The following is an 18,395-nucleotide window of genomic DNA, read 5'->3' as shown; positions in this document are numbered from 1 at the left end:
AAGAAGTAAAAATCATACGGGAAGAGGAAAAAAGGACATGATACCATTAAGAGTGTGGTCCTGAGACTCACTTAAGAATCTTTGTGGCTATCTGGAAAAGACCAGAGCAGTAGAGCTGTAAACAGAGACATTATCTGTGTTTTATGGAAGCTTCTTTCAGGGAAAAAAAAAAAAAGGTTTCCTCCATTTTTGCTAAGAATTTAGAATTGTATCTGAGAAACATCTGACTCCACTGCCACTTTCTCCTTCTAGGTGTTTCACTGTAGAAGATGTTGAGTAATGACTCAGTCCTGAGAGTTAGCTGTCTTTAGCCTGGTACACTGAACTCCCTGCATGAAACTCTGCTTGTTGCTGGACAGAAAATGTTGGTTAATAATGGCTTAACCTCTCTGCCATCTACTCCAAGGTGCCTCTAGCACAGAAGAATTAGACTAATTTTGCCTGAATACTCAACTTACTGAATTTTGATGGCTCTGAACAAGGGTGCATCATGCAGAATTAGAAAAGTCACTGTTGTTATGAAATAGACCAGATGACAGGGGCAGCAATTTCCTATCCGTCTGATATTGACCTGTATTCCCCTAAAAAATGAAGGTGCTTTTATGACAGACTGAGGGGCAGGTCACCAGTACCATACGCAATTATTAAACTCATCATTTTGAAATGCTGCAGGAATGACAGCAGCCATCCCTAATAACCCTCAGCTAGCATATCATGTGCATGCCAAATACATGAGTAATGCTACTATTCAAAGGATAGGGGCTATTGAAACAGAGCACAACAATCCCTGAAAAACACCAGCCTTGTTTTGCCCTGCCCAGGTTTACTCCGGAAGTCACCATCCCCCGGGAGCTCAGGGTGAACTTTCAGTCAATCCTGAAAGGCTAAATCTGGAGAAACCACCCACACATGAACTAGATTGAACTGGAGCTCAGCCAGGACAGCCAGGCCTCAATTTGCTGTGAGAACCTGTCCTTCCTTTCCATGGCCATGGTGGGTCCCCTTCCAGCCAGCTGCAAACATGAGCATTGCCAGCCTCCTCAAAGGATCAGAGCCCATTCGGGTGCCTGAGCTCTGCTCTGCTTCGCCACCTTCTTGTGGAGATGCGCGTTAATCTTGCTGACTTGGCTTGTAAAGAGCACATAAATTTACCTATTATTTAAATGGCAAAATCTTTTCTGCTCTAAATCACCCTCCACATCTCCCACCCTTAGTCTCGGTGGGAAGCCTCGCAGCAGATGGCCCTTTGTCTGACAGAAGGGAGATGTTGGAACTCTCGGGTGGCTCAGGGCTGTGGCTCCCAGCAGCCATTTACAGTGTCAGGGGCTGGTTTGGTCTCCTGGGAATTCCCGCAGGGCTCAGACACGGCAGCACCTTTGCCAGGATCACAGCCAGGTCACCCAGCAGCTGAGCACTGCCAGGTCACCCAGGGGTTCCAAACAGCCTTTTATCCTCCAAGGCTCCTTCAGTTTCCCCAGCGCCTCAGCTGTCAAGCTGAAACCAAGCTATATTCTAAGGGTGGTGGTGTGGGTTGGGAAGGAAGCGAAGCGGAGAGGCCGAAACGTTCCCGGGTTTGTTGTGGCCGAGCCCGAGGCCACAGGGCGCGGCCGGCCGGAACGGCCAGCGCCCCCTGGCGGCCGCTATCGGGAAGTCTCGCGAGACCCGGCGCACCGTGCGCGCGGGGCGGGGGCGCTGCTGGGCGGGGAGGCGCCATCTTGTTCCTGTGCGAGGCGGCGGGGCCGGGCCGGGCCCGCGCTGAGGGAGCGCCCGGGGCAGCGCCCGCCGCCAGCCCGGGGCGCGGCATGGACACCCACTACTACGGCGGGGAGCAGTCAGGTAGCGGCGCGGTGCGCAGCACCCTCCGGGGAGGGCGTCGGGCACGGCAGGGCCCGCGGGTTCGGGGGGACAGCGGCGGGGCCCTGGCCTGAGGGCAGCGCTGAGGGCGTTAATTGCAACAGTCCGGTGTCCGGGCAGCGCAGCAGTCGCTGCCCGCTTGGTGCAGGAGGATTTGTGCGCTCCCGGGGGTGGCTGGGGTGGTTCGTTCGGACAGCCCCGTTTCCCTGCCCCGTTAGAGCGGGAGCCCGCCCGGTTCCCGTACGGTTCCTTTAAACGCTGAGTTTTACTTTCTTTTTTAAATCTCGGAATAGATGATGGAGGAGCTACTCCAGTGCAAGACGAGCGAGACTCAGGATCTGATGTGGAAGATGAAGGAAACGAACAACATTCTGGATCGGAGAATGGAAGTGTAGGGCACCATTCAGAGGTACCAAGGGAGCTTTATCTAGATAAAGTTTACTCTTCTCTGAATTCTTTTTTGTTGTTGTTTAAAGTGGCATTCTCTCGTAACCGAGACATACGTGTTTATTGAGTTCCTCTTAAGGGTTCCATCGGGCAAAACTTTATTTCCATAAAAAAGCCTTGGATAGTCTCTTGACAAGTATGTTGGCTAGGGTTTGTTTGGTTTTTTTCTTGTTATGGTAGCACACACTGTTCTGAACTTGAGTAAGTTGTACTCAGTTAGCCTCGATTTCACAGAGATAAAATGTTTTATCTGAAATTCTGCACAGTGTTGTAAAACCACACGCTTTGGAGGTGGTGATTTCCTTAAGAGAGAGTAAATGCTCTCCCTGCTTCCATGTCAGATGGGGACACTGACTCTTGAGTCTGCTGTGTGCTGGTTTCCACCTTGTCATTCACAAAGGAGCAGGTGTGCATGTGGAGCAGGTTCAGGTTCCTAAATGGGACCAGTTTTTCCTCTGAAGTGGTTCCCCTCTTGGAGCAGTGTTCAGCATGGAAAGGCTTTGGTCCAGTGTTGTTTCTGGAGAGTCACTTTGTGGATTGACTGGGCTGAGAAGAGATTCTAGTAAAAGAGAAGGCTCCCTTTAGACTTCTAGGACAGTTTGGGAATTTGAGATTTAATTTTTAAGAATTGTTTGTGGCTCACAATAGAGCTACATCAGGTCTTAGTTGGAAGGAATAATTTTGGCCTGTGAATTCAGGTCTTCTGCTAGCAAAGTTACAGAGAACTTTTTGATACTTATAAAAACTGTAATCAAAGCCACTTCATGGTGTTCTGCTATTCTCCTGTATTGTATGTAAAGATCAGGAGTTATTCTGACTGGGTTTTTGGTGTTACACGTGTTAGAAATTGCTTAAAGTGCAACAAGGGCTGATGTGAGAGAAGGCTTGACTCCACTGTGGCAAAACTTACAATCCTTTTTTTTTTTAATTATTTTTTCTTTTTTTTTTGCCCTGCCTTTACTGAATTCATACTTCCCTCAGAGTTAAAAAGTAGATGAAGATTGTATTTTATAAAATGAAAGTTCTTCCCATGTATTTGAACTTAATTGTAAAGCACATTTGGAATTTACTTTTTTTTATAAGTGTTGATGTTTCCAAGGGAAGAAATAGATTTGGTGTGAGGCAGCATCTGCCACTGTGACAATTGCAATTTCAGTGTGGCAGGAAACACATTTCTCAGGCTGGGAAAAATAACTGACTGTCTGGAGGAATTTAGTACTTCTGTTTTATGAAAAAAAAGTGTGATGAGTGTGTGAAAAGTCATGCTGCTGCTACAATGATATTAATCTTTTTCTTCTGTGTCATTGCTTTATGCTTGATTATTGGTTCTTACTTTTCTGAGCACTTCTCTGAGATTTTAATTTTATTTACTGTGCAAGGTAGTTGACTGTCGTTTACATCTGCAGCATGTCTTCTTCAGATTTAGGTGAGCAGAAAGTACCAATTATCACTGTTAACTGGGCCTCTTCATGTGTGAGGTGTCTGTATTTTAAAGACTTTGTTCTGTGATGGTGGTTGAATATTCCTCTGTAGATAAAATACTTCAGAAAGTCAATTAAAATAAAGAGCCAAGCTAAGCCACCTTTTTGACCAATACTAAATGAGAGTTGTCTTCATGCTTTATTTGATTCAGCTCAAATCAAAATTCAAATACTTTGTTTTGCTATGAAGTCTTAATTTTTCTTTCATTCTGTTGAGTTCTCTTTGCACTCAAAAGGCAATAATGTGAGCAGCCATCTCTGAAAGGAGTAGCTTTCAGTCATTTGTCATTTTATTTACTCTAAATATTCTCCCATCCTCCTATATTCTTCATCTTTAGGAGTGTGTGGGAGAAATTACACTCAAAGGTAATAAAACCTTTTTAGGCAGCCTAATCAGTTAAGTCAATTTAATTACTATTTTGTCTCTAATTTAGAACTCAGATGTAAAGAACTGAAGTTTTAAAATTTCAAACTTTTCTTTCAGGTTTTTAACTTTAAAGAAAAGGGGAATCCTGAGGAATTACTTATGTAGGTCTCAGGTATGTGGGTTTTTCTTTTCCACAATTCTTTTCTGGCTTTCCTTCCCCCAATCCCACTTTATCTATAAATGTTCTCCTTGATGTCCTTACTGATTCTGCTTTAGACAATTAGAATTAGTTTTAGTACAGTAATGAATCTGAAATCACGTTTACAGTGTTTGTCCAAGTCAGGCTCATACAGAAATCTGTAATAACTTTGTTTTTACACTTCCACCAAGTTGCTGCTGTTTCATGAATTAAGTTGTGGTTAGACTGTGACTGTTAACAAACACAAATATGTGATACCTGAAAAAAAGGAGGAACTTGCTGATATGCCCATGATGGTTGTGTAGGTCTTAGTTTAATACTCATCTCTCATGAAATTGTAGCGGATGGGTTCCATTTTGTTGAAGTTACTAAATTATTGAAGAAGTAGCTCTTAAAAGTGGCTGCATGTTGATCCAATAAACTGCTTGGTAGCTGTAATTTTTATGTAGAAGTGTAACACTGTAAATTTGATTTTGATATATTCCTTATTTTATACTGTACTAAAGCCTCATGTTATAGAACTCTTTCATTAAACAAAAATCAAGGACATCTCAATTAAAATATTTATAGATAAAGAGGAGGAAGAAAAGAAAGCAAAGGAATTAGAGAAAAATGCAGTAGCAATTACCTGAGACCTACTCCGTTTTGAGGATGTCTGATCTTTCAGTCAATCATTTGGAAAATGAAAACTAGAAAACTGAAAAATGACATACTTAATTTCTTTGAAAGCAGCTTTGTAGAGATGAACAAATAAAAAAGGGAAGGTGAAGACTGTCAAGCATAGCCAGCAGCATTTTGTCATTTTGCTGGGAAGTTGGTCACTTTTTATGTCAGTTATATTCCAAAACATGCAGAGTGATGAATTGTGTGCAGCAGCCTCTTGCACTGCGGGCAGCGGGCAGGTCCTGCCCTATGAGGTCTCAGCTGTGCTGCAGAGGGAGCTTTGTGCTGCTGCTGGGGCTCTGGGGCGGCGCTGCCCTCGCTGGCACTGGTGCTGCCTGCCTCAGCTCTCTCAGCTCTCCCAGGGGTGGTGCCTGTGCCCTGAGCGGGCAGGGACACCCACCCCTGACACCCCAGGTGCTCACACTGCAGCAGCTGAGGCCGAGTCTGAGTGCTGTGTGCCTGCTCTCCCCCACCAAACATCTTCATTCTCAGCCGTGATTGTCACTTTGCAGTAACAGGTTAAAGATGCGGGATCCTGTCATATCTTCAGTAATAATGCTCTGTAATTACAGTGTCTTCTCACCAAGGTTTTGCATAAGAAATTCTTTGTAATTTAGTGATTCATTCTGAACAGGTGCACTTATAACCTGCAGCCACACTTCTGACCTTAGAAATATGAAGAATCATTACTGATTCTTGTTGGTTCTTAATTTTGTTTATTTGTTCACCAAAGAATTCCTAAAGTGGAAGCTGGGAAGGTGATGGTCCTAATATCTTAAAGAGGACTATTTTTATTAATTTCCTTGGGTTTGTTTAGCAAAATCCTTAATTACTGCTGACATAATTATCAGTACTATTCATCATTCACCATCTGACATTGAGAGAAGACAGACAAACCACACAAAATAAAATGGTAGAAAAACAAGGATTAAATAATTTTTGTTGTTGTAGATACCAGTTTGATTTCAGTGTTTCTCAATGACCTTACCTGTAACTGCTGTGCAATCTGCCTTCTGTTCTGTTTCCAGCTGCAGTTTTCTTTACTCTAAAGTAATACAGCCAGGGAAGATCTGTCACATACACCTGTGATAGGTTTATGTGGGATATACCAGGCAGGAGAAGGGCAATCAAATTGATTTTTTGGTAAGGGAATAAAATATTAACAAGCAGAGAGCAGTTGAGTACATCCTCAGTTCTGTCACTTCCTAATATTAATATTTCTTTAAAATTCCAGATTCAGGTTTTAATGGAACCATGTTTCCTTTCTGTGAGGGGAAGTGAGAATTTCTGGATACAAAAGATGCAAAAGATGTATCTCTGTAGAGACAGGAACAACCAGCAGAGAGAAAACAACTTAGATGGTCACAGCAGCTGTTTGTAGTTAGCATAAATAACATGGAAATAGTGAAGTAGTATTTGAAGTGCATGTTTTAAAATTTCATAGTCTTGGGGTTTTTTTTTCATTGCTCAGTAACTTTGTTAGTCATTCTGCAGTAATTTAGAAGATCTTTATCAAGTGCTAGCAAAAGGAATAAGTATATAAAGTCCAAAGTCTTAAGAAGCAATGCTCTTTGCCACTTAGAATAATTATGGAGGAAGTAGTTCCTAAAAGCAATTGAAATTAATTTTATTTTAAATTCTTCCTGCATCATGCATTTTAAAGATCAGTAGTATTCCTTGTTGTAGGTGTAGGGCAGCTACACCTACATTTTTTATGACTCTGAATGTGGGAGTAGAAGGACAAGAGAAAATAAAAATAGATAGAAAGTCTGTTTCCAAGGAAATTAAATTGCAGAAAAAAATATTTGGAAACTTCAGGACATATAGGTCTTAAAGCATCTCCTGTCACAATAAATACTCAGTTTGCAAGTAGAAAAAGTTTATAGCTGAGACAAAATGACTGAGAAAAGCCTGATTGAGGCTTTGAGTATGCGAAAGAGAAGTTCCTTGTTCAATGTTGTTGTTTTCAGCTGAAAGCAGGATTATGGTGACAGTAGCTGTGAGAGCTGAATTAATGGAATGAGTTTTCAAGTCTAATTTCATATTCTCAGGTAAATGCGATTAAGATTTTTTTACCAAGTAGATTTTAGATGTTGGAAAGATAAAAGATGATGCTGTAAGTAATTATACTTAGTAAGGTGGCTTCTGAGATGTTCTCTTAAAAATGGAGCATGTGCCTCAGTATTTTGTGGTGTGTAGAAAAGTCAAAGGATTGTTTCAGTTCTGAAGTTGCTGGGTGGGTTTGTGCATGGGTTATCTTGGGTGTCTGGAAAGCATGGGAGCTGTCAGCACAGAGGAGAGAGTTGTTGAATCTGAAACACAAAGCTGGTCAGCGGTAATACTCTGAAAGGTCTGACTAAAACTTTATTCTTGTTTTTTGCTAGGCTTTTGGTCTTGGGTTGTTCTTGAATAGGTTTCCTCGACAAAGAAGGAACAGGCGCTAGCTTCATTTGGAGCATAAGGCGTGTGCTGTTTCAGTAAGATGTATTTCATACAGGAAATGTCTGTTTGAGATCTTCAGGAAAATAAAATGACAAATGCAAGATACTCTTTCTTGCTTTGTTATTGGGAATTTCAGCTAAACCACTTCAAAGGCCTGACCTATTAAAATAAAAGTACTAAGCCTTTACTCTTGAGCAACTGGACCCTTCTTAGACTTTATGCTTAAAGTGTTCTATGAATTCTGTTACTGCTTTCAAAATACCATGGAGCTGCAGGATGGACATACTTCCATTGATAATACTTTTTTTGATGTGAAGTATTTGGTAGTCTTTTGATGCAAATTGTCTAATTATTTCTACATAGACAGTATTTCAGTTTGCAGCACCCTGGGTAATCACATTGCAGGAAAGACACGCAAAAAATTCAGAACGTTTTTCTTTACTTTTTAAGGTGTTTTTGCGTAGTTGTCTGAGATTATTTTTTTGTTTCAGAATGAACACAGTGATGGAGAAGATGATGGGCAAGGCGGAGAGCCTCATATGACAGACTCTGAAAATGAAGATAACCCAAGGCAAAAAGAAAGTGACTCAGATAATGAGGAGCCCCCAAATCACAATGTCAGTGATTCAGAAAATGAAGCAACTCATGGAGAGAAAGACAGTGACTCTGATACTGAGGACCGTCCAAACCGGCATTTAAGTGACTCTGAAAATGAAGAGACCTTAAATCATCGAGCGAGTGATTCTGACAATGGAGAACCTCCAAGGGATCACAGCAGTGATTTTGAAAATGAGGAATCACACAAGCAGGCAGCCAGTGACTCTGAGAGTGAGGAGCTCCAGAAGCAGCCAGCCAGTGACTCTGAGAGTGAGGAGCTCCAGAAGCAGGCAGCCAGCGACTCTGAGAGTGAAGAGCCTCAGAAGCAGCCAGCCAGCGACTCAGAGAGCGAGGATGTGTCCAGACACAAGCAGATAGAGTCTGAAGACAGCGATGGGGAGGACAGGAAGGAAAAGGTGCAGAATGACTCTCATCATTCAGATAATGAACATGTAAGGAAAGGATTTCAGGGCTCTGACAGTGAAGATGAAGCTCCTAAGAGACGTAAAATATCAGACAGTGATGAAGATGAAAAAGAGGAAGAAAAGACAGTGAAGAGGAAAACAGCCATCCTTTCTGATAGTGAGGATGACAATGAGAAAACACGTAAGAAACTATACTGTGCTGTGACAGGTAGTGGTGTGAAAGTTAAACCATTGCTTTTGTGTGAATAAAGCATCTTAAGTTGAGAAACCATAAATCAGATTTAGTTTTGGAGCAGAACTGCATTTGTTGTTCTGACTGCTTTGCTGTGCGAATGTGTGTCTAACACTTCTGAGTAATAAGTAGGTCTAACAGAAGACTGTAAGGATCTAAGTGGCATCTGTTGACATGATAGTTTGTTACTTATTTATTTCATTGCTGATTCTCTAGTATTTTTTTCCTGTGTGTTTTTTTTCATATACTGGGGGTGAGAGATTTGAAATTACAATTTTTTTCATTAATAGATGTGGTGTATGGAAGCTCCATTTGCTGATTTAATAAAACACATCAGAATGGATATGCTTTTTAGGAAATGGCAATGGTCTGGTGTTGGAAGACTAGGCAGAGAATAATTTGAGAGTAACAGTTGTCCCCTCTGTTCCTGGGACATGTAGTAATGCTCCTTTCTGCTGGCAGCTGCAAAAAAGGTACGAATCCTTTCCGATGCCGAAGAATCGGACAGTGATGCTGCTTCCGAGAAATCTGACAAAAGGAAGAAAAATGTTGTATCCGACAGTGAGGAGGAGGAAGAAGAAGGAAAAGAGAATGCTGGGAAGAAAAAAGGGAAAGATCTGTTTGGCAGTGACAGTGAATCTGGAAATGAACAAGAGTAAGTGGGAAAGAATATGAATTCTTTTGGGGTTTTAGACAGAGGGAGTGATGGTGAATGGAAAATGGATAAATCCCAACCAGAGAATTCACCTTCTTTGGTGGCGTGAAGAGAAAGGTCAGCAGAAGGAGACAGAACAAAAGGGCAATCTTCATACAGTCATAAGAGATTTTGCAGAAAAGGCACATGTCATTGTTGTAGTCCAAGTAGATTAATTGCTGTTACCTTCACAGGAACCTGATTGCAGATATATTTGGAGAATCTGGTGATGAGGAAGAGGAGGAATTTACGGTAAGTGTTACTGTGGATGTCTCCTGTTGACTTGCTAGATTTGAAGACAATGTTTGTGCTGCATCAGGTCAGTTTTGTATCTGCCAGACTCACTGGGGTACTCTTTGGGTTAAATAACATTTACAGCTCATCTTTTGGGAGAATTGTTGGTGTGACAGTAGTTACAGGGAATTAAAAAGACTGTTCATCTTTCCAGATCCTCTGAAGACTTACCTGAAGCTTTTTTAGTGTCAGGCAGCTGAGTAGATGCTCAGTCCTGATCCATACACTGATTTGCACTATCTGTACTCATCAGGGTTTTAACCAGGAGGATTTGGAGGAAGAGAAAGGTGATGGAGACATGAAGGAGACAGCAGATGAATCAGACTCTGATGATAACATCAAAAGAGGGAAGCAGTAAGTCATTGTGTTACATATTCCTTTGTTAATGCCAGATTTTGGTGAAAGGGCATTATGGATCCTGGATGTTACAGGTGTGCACATTGGGTCTTACAGCAAGGTCTCGAGCTATTGGAGCCCTTTGCTAGTTCTGCATTTTGCATACTGAGGATAATTAATTATCTCCCAGGGACCTTGAGACACAGTGTTTGTTCACTAGAGAAACACACAATTATTTCCTACCAAGGCCCTCAGTTAACACTGTGGTTGTGTTTCAGCATGGACTTCATGTCAGATTTCGACATGATGCTGCAGAGGAAGAAGAGCATGAGCGGCAAGCGCAGGCGGAACCGTGATGGGGGCACTTTCATCAGTGATGCAGATGATGTGGTCAGTGCCATGATTGTGAAGATGAATGAAGCTGCTGAGGTCAGTTTCCCAGGCTCCAAATATGCCTTGAAATTCAGTTCCCTTCTATGGGAAAATTGTGTGATTAATAAGATACAAAAATCTGGCTTGTATTCAGCAGGAGTAATCTGTACACTATGGAAAGCTTCTAATGTCTGTATAACCATGTAAATGTTATTTTGCTATTCTAAATGAAAACATTCTGTTGAAATTTTGATAGAATACTAATTTTTAAATATTAAAATTAGGTAAATTGCTAAACTTCCATCAGCTGAGATCACCTTCTTTCAAAAGGGATATATAGGTGCTCTGTAAACCACCTAGTAGTATGTCAAGTACTGAGAAAGGGAGTATGCTTTCATTTCATCATGATGTTACTGGCATGTGTCATACTTTGGTATTTGTTTCTGAGAAGAGTCCTTTTCCAAACTGTTTGAATTACAGTGCTGTGGTAATGACATCAGAGTAACAGATTCATGGGGCCTTCTTCCTTTTTCTAGGAGAAATGTTTAATATCTTACTGTGGAAGGTTTTTTGGGATCTTGCTTTTTGTCAGGTGTCTTCTGTTTTGTTGGAGTAGCAATCAAATTAATAAACAGCACAGCAAAACACATTAAAACCAATTGAGGGATATACATGACTTTAGAAACTAGAGGAGCTTTACAAATAGCAACAACAAAAGCATCTTTCTGAGAACAAGATCAGGATAATGAGTTCAGAAAGATGGGGAGAGTGAGAAAGCAATCTGGAAGGCAACTTAAACTTCTTGGGCTTGACAGGAAAGCCTTTCTAAGACAAGATGACAGCCAGATGACAGCCAGATGTTTCAAATGAGGTGTCAAAGTTTGAAGTACAGGGGCAGGAAGAGGGAAGGAGATGCATTAGAAGAGTCTTCTCCCTTGCAGTAAAACAAACATTGCACAGAAAGAGCCTTCAGTGGATTAGGACAAATGGAAAGGAATTACCAGAGCTGCACAGAAATCTGTTGATTGCATTGAGTGGTTTTGGTATGGGTGACAAGTTTTGAATAGATAGTGACAGTCAGGCCTTGGATGGGAGTAATTTTGAAATGACAGAGGTGAAAATACATGTTCTCCCTTCCCATTGTTCTGCTTAGCTGTTTTTCTGTTTTCAGGTGAGGCTTTACTAGCAAAGTGTTATCTGTGCACAGTATAGAGGACCTCTGGGTACTGTAGACAGTCTAAGTCATGAAGTGAAAAAAAAAGTAAATTTAGAAGCACTCTCCTAATGTGATGCCTTATTGGGAAATGCTGACTAAAGTGATGACCTTTTTTCAGAGAAATTGTTGCATAATTGTTGGTGAGCTGTGGAGCAGGGGACAAAATTAGTGTAATCCCTCCAAAGTTGCACTTCTAGTTTAATAGACTAGTCTTTTTCTTGTAAGTGTTGCAAAGAATGGGAGTTACTGATTTCTTTCTTTGATTAACTTGTGCTGATTCTTCAACTCTCTACAGGAGGATCGTCAGCTGAATACACAAAAGAAACCAGCACTAAAGAAATTAACTTTGCTACCAACTGTAGTTATGCATCTTAAAAAGTGAGTTGTCATTCTTTCAGTTAACTGCAACCCTGGGCAATAGTCAGAATTTGTAAGATTTCATGGAGTTACACTACAGCTATACTGAATATGCAGTAAACCATTTTCTTTATTCCAAGTAAATGCTGAAGCTAGGTGACCTCAAAAACATAAAATTATACATAATTTCCCCTCTTAATTTAACATGAAACAAACTCAAATATGCTGTTTTCCTGAGGGGACATCACATCTTAAGATGTTGCTATATTACATGACTTTTGGGCTTCTCTTTAAACCTTTTAGGCAGGATCTCAAAGAAACTTTCATCGATAGTGGTGTTATGTCTGCCATCAAAGAGTGGCTTTCTCCTCTTCCAGACCGAAGTCTGCCAGCACTAAAGATAAGAGAGGAGCTTCTGAAGATCCTGCAAGAGGTTTGGACCTGACTTTTCACATTTGATTTGGAGCTTGTCCACAGTTTTACAGTCATGTGCTTTAGGGAAATGTGAGGTGATAAATGAACTGCAGCTCTGCCGATGGGCTGTGCAGTGAAACACACGGGGAAGCAACCTGCAGAACAGGTGTGCTTGTGTAAAAGAATTCAGATGATCTGCCCCTGCCTTCCTGTTTCAGGTTTATATTCACATTTAAGTGAAGAGTTACTTGCTGTGCATCCCTGAATTTTCCTCCCTTGTGGTCCCTTCTCTTTTGTGTTCTGTTAAAGTGTGCAGTGCACAGGAAGGTCCCTCACACTCAGTGTAGGCTTTTAGTGTCTGTGGCTAAGCTGATTGCTTGAGTGTCTTTGCCATGTAAGTTTTTATTTATAGAATGAATGATTTGAAGGCAGTAGCATAGTTTTGGGGTGATATAAACTAGAGAGCATTTGGAATAAAAAGTTCTAGACAGCTACCTAATTTTGTGTATAAACCAAGAATGTTATGGCAGATTTCTAGATTTAGGTGTTTGATTCTTTACACAGTTCCCAGTGGGACAACAAGAACATTTAAGTTTTCCAAGCTGATTAAAGTGAAAGGTATTTCTGCAAAGTTCAGTGACACCATTAATGTTCAGACATAATTTATTGCTGTATTCTGACTTTTCCTTTTCTCTGCAGCTGCCCAGTGTGAGCCAGGAGACCCTGAAGCACAGCGGCATTGGACGGGCTGTGATGTACCTGTACAAACACCCCAAGGAGTCGAGACCGAACAAGGACATGGCTGGGAAGCTGATCAGTATGTAAACCTGCCTGTGCCTCTCTGAGATCCCACTGCTGATGAATGGAACTTCTGCATCGGTTTCTGATGCACTGCTGTTGTCTGTAGAAAAGATTCTGCAGTGTAGGAACCTCACTGATGTGTTTCATGACTTTGTGGAGCTATTAACAAGCACTGTTACATTAGCTTCTGCATGCACCTGTTCCATTGTCTCAAAGCAGAGGATGGCATTTGTTTTGCTGCAGTTCTCTCTTGGCTCATTGTCCAGATCTTTTGTATATGCTGAAAAGGCAGGGAGGTGCTGCCAGAATGCTGTTTATTCCATGGACTTCAGAGGCAACTTAGCTGACTGAATGTTGACTACTCAACTGTACTCCATGTGGAGTGCATTCCATTCAGAATGGCTGCAGACTGATGATAAACTTACATTCTTTAGGACCTTCTCTGCATATTTTTAAAACAGCATTCCTGAGTTGTGCAGGAGATCCTGACACTCAGTATTCTTTCTAGAGCTTGGAGATGTTCTAGAAGAGCAGGCAACAAAGAAACTTTGGGGATGAAAGCTCTTGCTTTCTTTTCACAAGGCTGATTTTCCATTAAATACTAAGGGCTCAAAAATTGTTTGGTTGAAAGGAAGCATAAATACTTGCCACAGACTTTCCAAGCTGTATTTGATCACCAGAGTGGTTTGAGAGAAACAAAAGCCTGGTCTTAGTTAACTCATCATTTTTTTAATAGATGAGTGGTCTCGACCCATCTTCGGCCTTACCTCAAATTACAAAGGCATGACCAGGGAAGAGAGAGAACAGAGAGATTTGGAGCAGATGCCTCATCGAAGGAAAATGAGCAGGTAGGACCAGCAGGCAGAAACATGAAATTCTTCTAAGGCTCCATCAAGAGAAACCAAGTGGTGTGTAAATATTAAAGGAAATAAAAAGGGTAAAAGGGTTGTCAGTTAAGGTCTCTCTACTCTTTTAACATACTTCATTGTCTTATAAAATTGCTTTCTCTGTATATAGATGCCTATAAATATTTATTTTTCTTACAGCTCTGGTGGTCAGACTCCCCGTAGGGACCTGGAGAAAGTATTAACAGGAGAAGAAAAGTAGGTTGGATATATAAATACTTTGGGTTTTTTTTTTAAGTGAAGTATTGTGATGGCACTACCACTGTGGAATTTCTGTAGAGGTTTTAGAGGCAGTGGTATATAGTGTGTTTCAGAGGAGAGCACACTGGGTGGCTTTACTTCTTTCTGGATAAGATTTGTCCATAACAGTCACATCCTTTTTTCCATAGGGCTCTCAGGCCTGGGGACCCTGGGTTCTGTGCCCGTGCGAGGGTCCCAATGCCCTCCAACAAAGACTACGTCGTCAGGCCCAAGTGGAACGTGGAGATGGAGTCCTCCAGGGTAAGCACTGGCAGTGTCCTGGTGACTGTTCCTAGCCTGGGATTCTGTCACCATATCACCATGGTTACTGTACAGGAGGGTAGCTCTTTTGTAGAGAGTGTGGACAGTAAATTCTCCAATAAGTAGGCTGCTCTAAGCTCATCACATGTTTTCACAGGAGAACATCTCTGACCAAAAAGAGATTTTTGAGTTAACTTTTCTAGAATTTCTCTCTCAGGTGAGGATTACAGGCCTCTTGCTTTAAAGCATTTCGAGCTAAAGCTGCAGTTCAGTACCTGTGTCACTGCACTGATGTTTTTATACCTCTTCCAGCTTTTGTATCATGTTCTAGTAATATTCCAGTTTGGGAAACCTTTGAGATTTTGGTAAACATGAACAGCTTCGGTGGAGGCCTTTGTGTTGCTTTTGTCTTCATCCATCTACTCATACAGTTTCATTTAAAGGGGTATATGTGGTACAATATGTGTAAGTGGGAGAATAACAATTGCTGTGCTGTCTGCTGTTCTTTCTCCTTCTGTCCATTAATTGAGATGTTGTTTCTAGCCCGGGACTATTAAGAGAGGTATTAGTCGCTTGGAAAAGCACAAGAGACGGTTTGCTGAACAGAAACGACTCAGCAAAGTGCATCGGGCCATCAAGTTCAGCATTGAAGGCAACAGGATGCCCCTGTAGCCATACCACTGCCTTCCCAAGTTGGAGAGGTATCCCTCGAGGGAGGTGTGAACAGTGCATGTGCTCCAGCTGTTGGCAGTTTGCACATGCAGGACAGGAGTGTGTACACCCTAACTTTAACCTGGAAAACTCTCCTTGAATTCTCTCGTGTCTGTACTGTGACCTACAAGGGAACTTGTACAGGAGAAAACAGGCTCTAGCACATAACCTCTGCCATGGCTCCTGCCTGCACAGCTTCAGGGTACCCAAATGACAGGAGTTCAGTGAAAATACCTGTGCTCAAAACCAGCTTTGCACCACCTGTGGTTTTGAATGCTGTTCTGACACAATTAGGTTTTCCAGATTCACCTGAAGCGACACATGGGCATTCTTAGCCCTTGGTACAGGAGCTCGTGTCACTGCATGCAGTGTCTGTGGCTGACCTCTGACTGGGGCACAGTGAGGTGTTTTTCACAGCTGCTCGTTCAAGGAAGTAGAATGATGTGAGACAGTAGGGGAGGTTGATGGGAGCTACAGAATGAGACCAGGGGGAGAAAAATCCTCTGCTGTGAGTGTGGGTTAGGAGAACATGCATCAATGGGAATTGCTTTGACAATTCCTGGTCTGTATTTCAATGCTGTGAGCAGGGCTGCCACAAGCTAACAGTGACAGAAAGAGGTGAGCACAAGCCATAGATAACTGTTGAGTTCATATTAAGCTTCATATTTATTTGTTTTTAAAAAGATATTTTCTTAAACATCACTGTGAAATTTTAGGTATAATTTCAATGAATAGTGAACAGATTTATGAATAAACGTTATTGAAAATCAGCATGTCAGGAGCACCTTCCTTAGCCATGGGAACAAGTTTCTAATGGATGTGTTTTTCAGATACTAAGTAGCATGTTTTGGATATCACTGTTTCTTCCCAACTTAAAAGTGTCATGTTTCCATCACTTACAGTTTCTGTTGTCTAGTTAAAGAAAATTGCCTTCTGGGAAGCACTGGCTGTGGCTTGGAAGGTCCTTGCTGTTTGTCTTCAGTGGCATTTCAGCACACCATTACTGAATTAATCTGTGCAGAATAACTGTTACGCCACCTGCTTTTCATTTGCAGTTCAAACACAGATGAAATGCAATGCTTGTATGGTCAGCTTAGGCATTTCTTTTTGCTACCCCCTACACTGCCTTTGTTCAGTAATCCTTTGCTTTCTCAATACTAATCCCTGACCTTTAAAATAAATGGCAGCCTGAAATTGATGTCACCTTAGTCACAGTGTATCCGTGTCTAACTCTCCTGCAAGAAGTCCAGAGTGCTGACACTGGTGCCCTGTGGTTCTGACAGCTGCAGCCAATAGATACAAAATTTCCAAATGGTATCCAGCTCCACAGTGATTGACCCTGCACTGTGATGGCTGTGAGGGCCACTGCCTCCACCTGGGCCCTGCAGATACTGGGGGGGCATTTTCCCCTTCTGGGAAGAGAACAGACAGATCAGCTGGGCCCAGTGGCTCCCCCAGCTCCTTGCCAGGCACAACCTCGCATGTGCCGCTTGCCTTGGACCTCTGGGGCGTCTGCTTTTTTTCAGTGGTAATTATTAGTTTTATTTTTTAAGTTCCAGGGGACCTCTAAGAAAGGGGTGAGTCGACTGGACAAACAGATGCGGAAATTCACAGATATCAGGAAAAAAAGCAGAACGGCCCATGCAGTGAAAATCAGCATTGAGGGCAATAAGATGCCATTGTGACCCTTCACAGAATGCCCCATGAGCTCTGCTGTAAGACAATACACCCACAGACTCTTTGGAGACCTTTAAATTTTTTAACTTGTTTGGGGTGGGTTTGGTTTTTTAGTTTGTTTTTTAAGTGAATCCTTAAATTGTTGGTTCAGGTTCTGGTAGAAGATGTTGTCTGAGGACTGTGAATGTGGGGACTCCTTTCTCCTGATTGTATTTAAACTGGCCCTGTTGTGTCCTTTGTACAGATCATGTATTTGTTGTATTGCAACACTTTAAAAAATAAAACATCTTCTGGGTTTTTTTTTGGGAGGGGACTGCCTGTTCATTGCTCAGATGAAGGTATACACAGACTACCTAGGATGTGGAAAAACTGAGGGGTTAATTTTTGTTCAACTTTGTCCATTTTCTTTTTATTCACTGCTTTTTATTAATCAGTTGTTATGTCTTTGGAGATCTGCATCTATTGCTTTTGATTTAGAAGTATTGATCGTGTTCCATGCAAAGGATTTTCTTTTCATGATGACTAATGTAAAAAGAAAGCCAGCAGATTGAGCACTAAAAATGTCACTGTGGCTTACCAGTGACTTTGCAAAAGTCTCTTTTACCAGTGGGAAGGAGAACATTCTTAGAGGGGATTATGCTGTTTCTTTGTTCCTGCTGCTACAGACTGACAGTAGAATAACATCTGGTACTCTGTGGCTTCTTTGCCTCTATCTCTGAAAATGGCTGTCTCTGCTGAGCTTGCCTCCAATAAGGAGGAGTCATGCACAGGTAATTGGCAGTCGATGTTTTTTCATTAAGAAAAATCACCTTTGTGCTACAGGAGCAGAGTTTTGTAATGAGTAGTCTGTAATTCTGGGGATTCTGGTGTTGACTGAGTGACTGCTGGCACCAGTCATAGAGAGACTGCGAGTTTGTGTAGGGGGCACACGTTGAATTTGCCCCTGTGAGAGTGGAGGGAATGACAGTAACAGAGCTGTGGGCTGGGACACCCACGTGAAGTGAGGAGAACACCTTCACTGAGGGACACCTGTGCTGCCTGGGGCACCAAAGAGCTCTGCTCCTGCTTTCTCCAGGTATGTGTATAATGCAGTAACTACCTCAGGTGTGTGTTTTTAGCATGCTGAGCTCTTCAGGGGCTTAGGGTTTGGGGTTTTTTTAGTTATAATTAATTTCTTGAAAGCCAGGACATTCTTTACTGCCATAGCAGCAGATGAAACACTGTAAACAATAATTGAACTGTATTGAGCTGTTCAGAGCCGGAGTCTGTGTGGTGTGGGAGGTTCAGGGGTTAGAAGGGATTCTTTTTTTTCCTCCCCCAGCTTTTTTTGTAGTTCTGGTGCTTCAGTCCAGTCCTACTGTTTATGGGGGTTGCTGCCGGTTACTTGTACATCCTAAGAGGTGTGTAAAA

The 18,395-nt window shown here is 42.0% G+C and overlaps 1 protein-coding gene across 3 annotated transcripts; it reads left to right on the top strand.

Moving 5' to 3' along the window:
• Positions 1-1,675: 1,675 nt before the first annotated feature.
• IWS1 (interacts with SUPT6H, CTD assembly factor 1) lies at positions 1,676-17,293 on the top strand. Of its 3 annotated transcripts, none has more exons than XM_054639021.2 (14): positions 1,676-1,836; positions 2,148-2,263; positions 7,945-8,656; positions 9,170-9,362; positions 9,596-9,653; positions 9,949-10,049; positions 10,310-10,460; positions 11,915-11,997; positions 12,280-12,409; positions 13,090-13,207; positions 13,928-14,039; positions 14,238-14,294; positions 14,486-14,597; positions 16,862-17,293. In XM_054639021.2, exons 1-14 carry the CDS (start codon positions 1,803-1,805, stop codon positions 16,991-16,993), a joined length of 2,109 nt encoding a protein of 702 aa, XP_054494996.2. In that variant the 5' UTR covers positions 1,676-1,802; the 3' UTR covers positions 16,994-17,293. The 3 variants fall into 3 exon arrangements, with proteins under 3 accessions (XP_054494996.2, XP_077039952.1, XP_077039953.1); XM_077183837.1 differs by having other exon boundaries at positions 15,141-17,293; XM_077183838.1 differs by lacking the exon at positions 1,676-1,836 and adding an exon at positions 4,267-4,321 and having other exon boundaries at positions 2,179-2,263.
• The last annotated feature ends 1,102 nt before the right edge of the window (positions 17,294-18,395 follow it).

Source organism: Agelaius phoeniceus, chromosome 10 (assembly GCF_051311805.1).
Source record: "Agelaius phoeniceus isolate bAgePho1 chromosome 10, bAgePho1.hap1, whole genome shotgun sequence".
NCBI lineage: Eukaryota > Metazoa > Chordata > Aves > Passeriformes > Icteridae > Agelaius > Agelaius phoeniceus.
The sequence above is the reverse complement of the archived record's forward strand: the minus strand, read 5'-3'. Positions and strand labels throughout refer to the sequence as shown.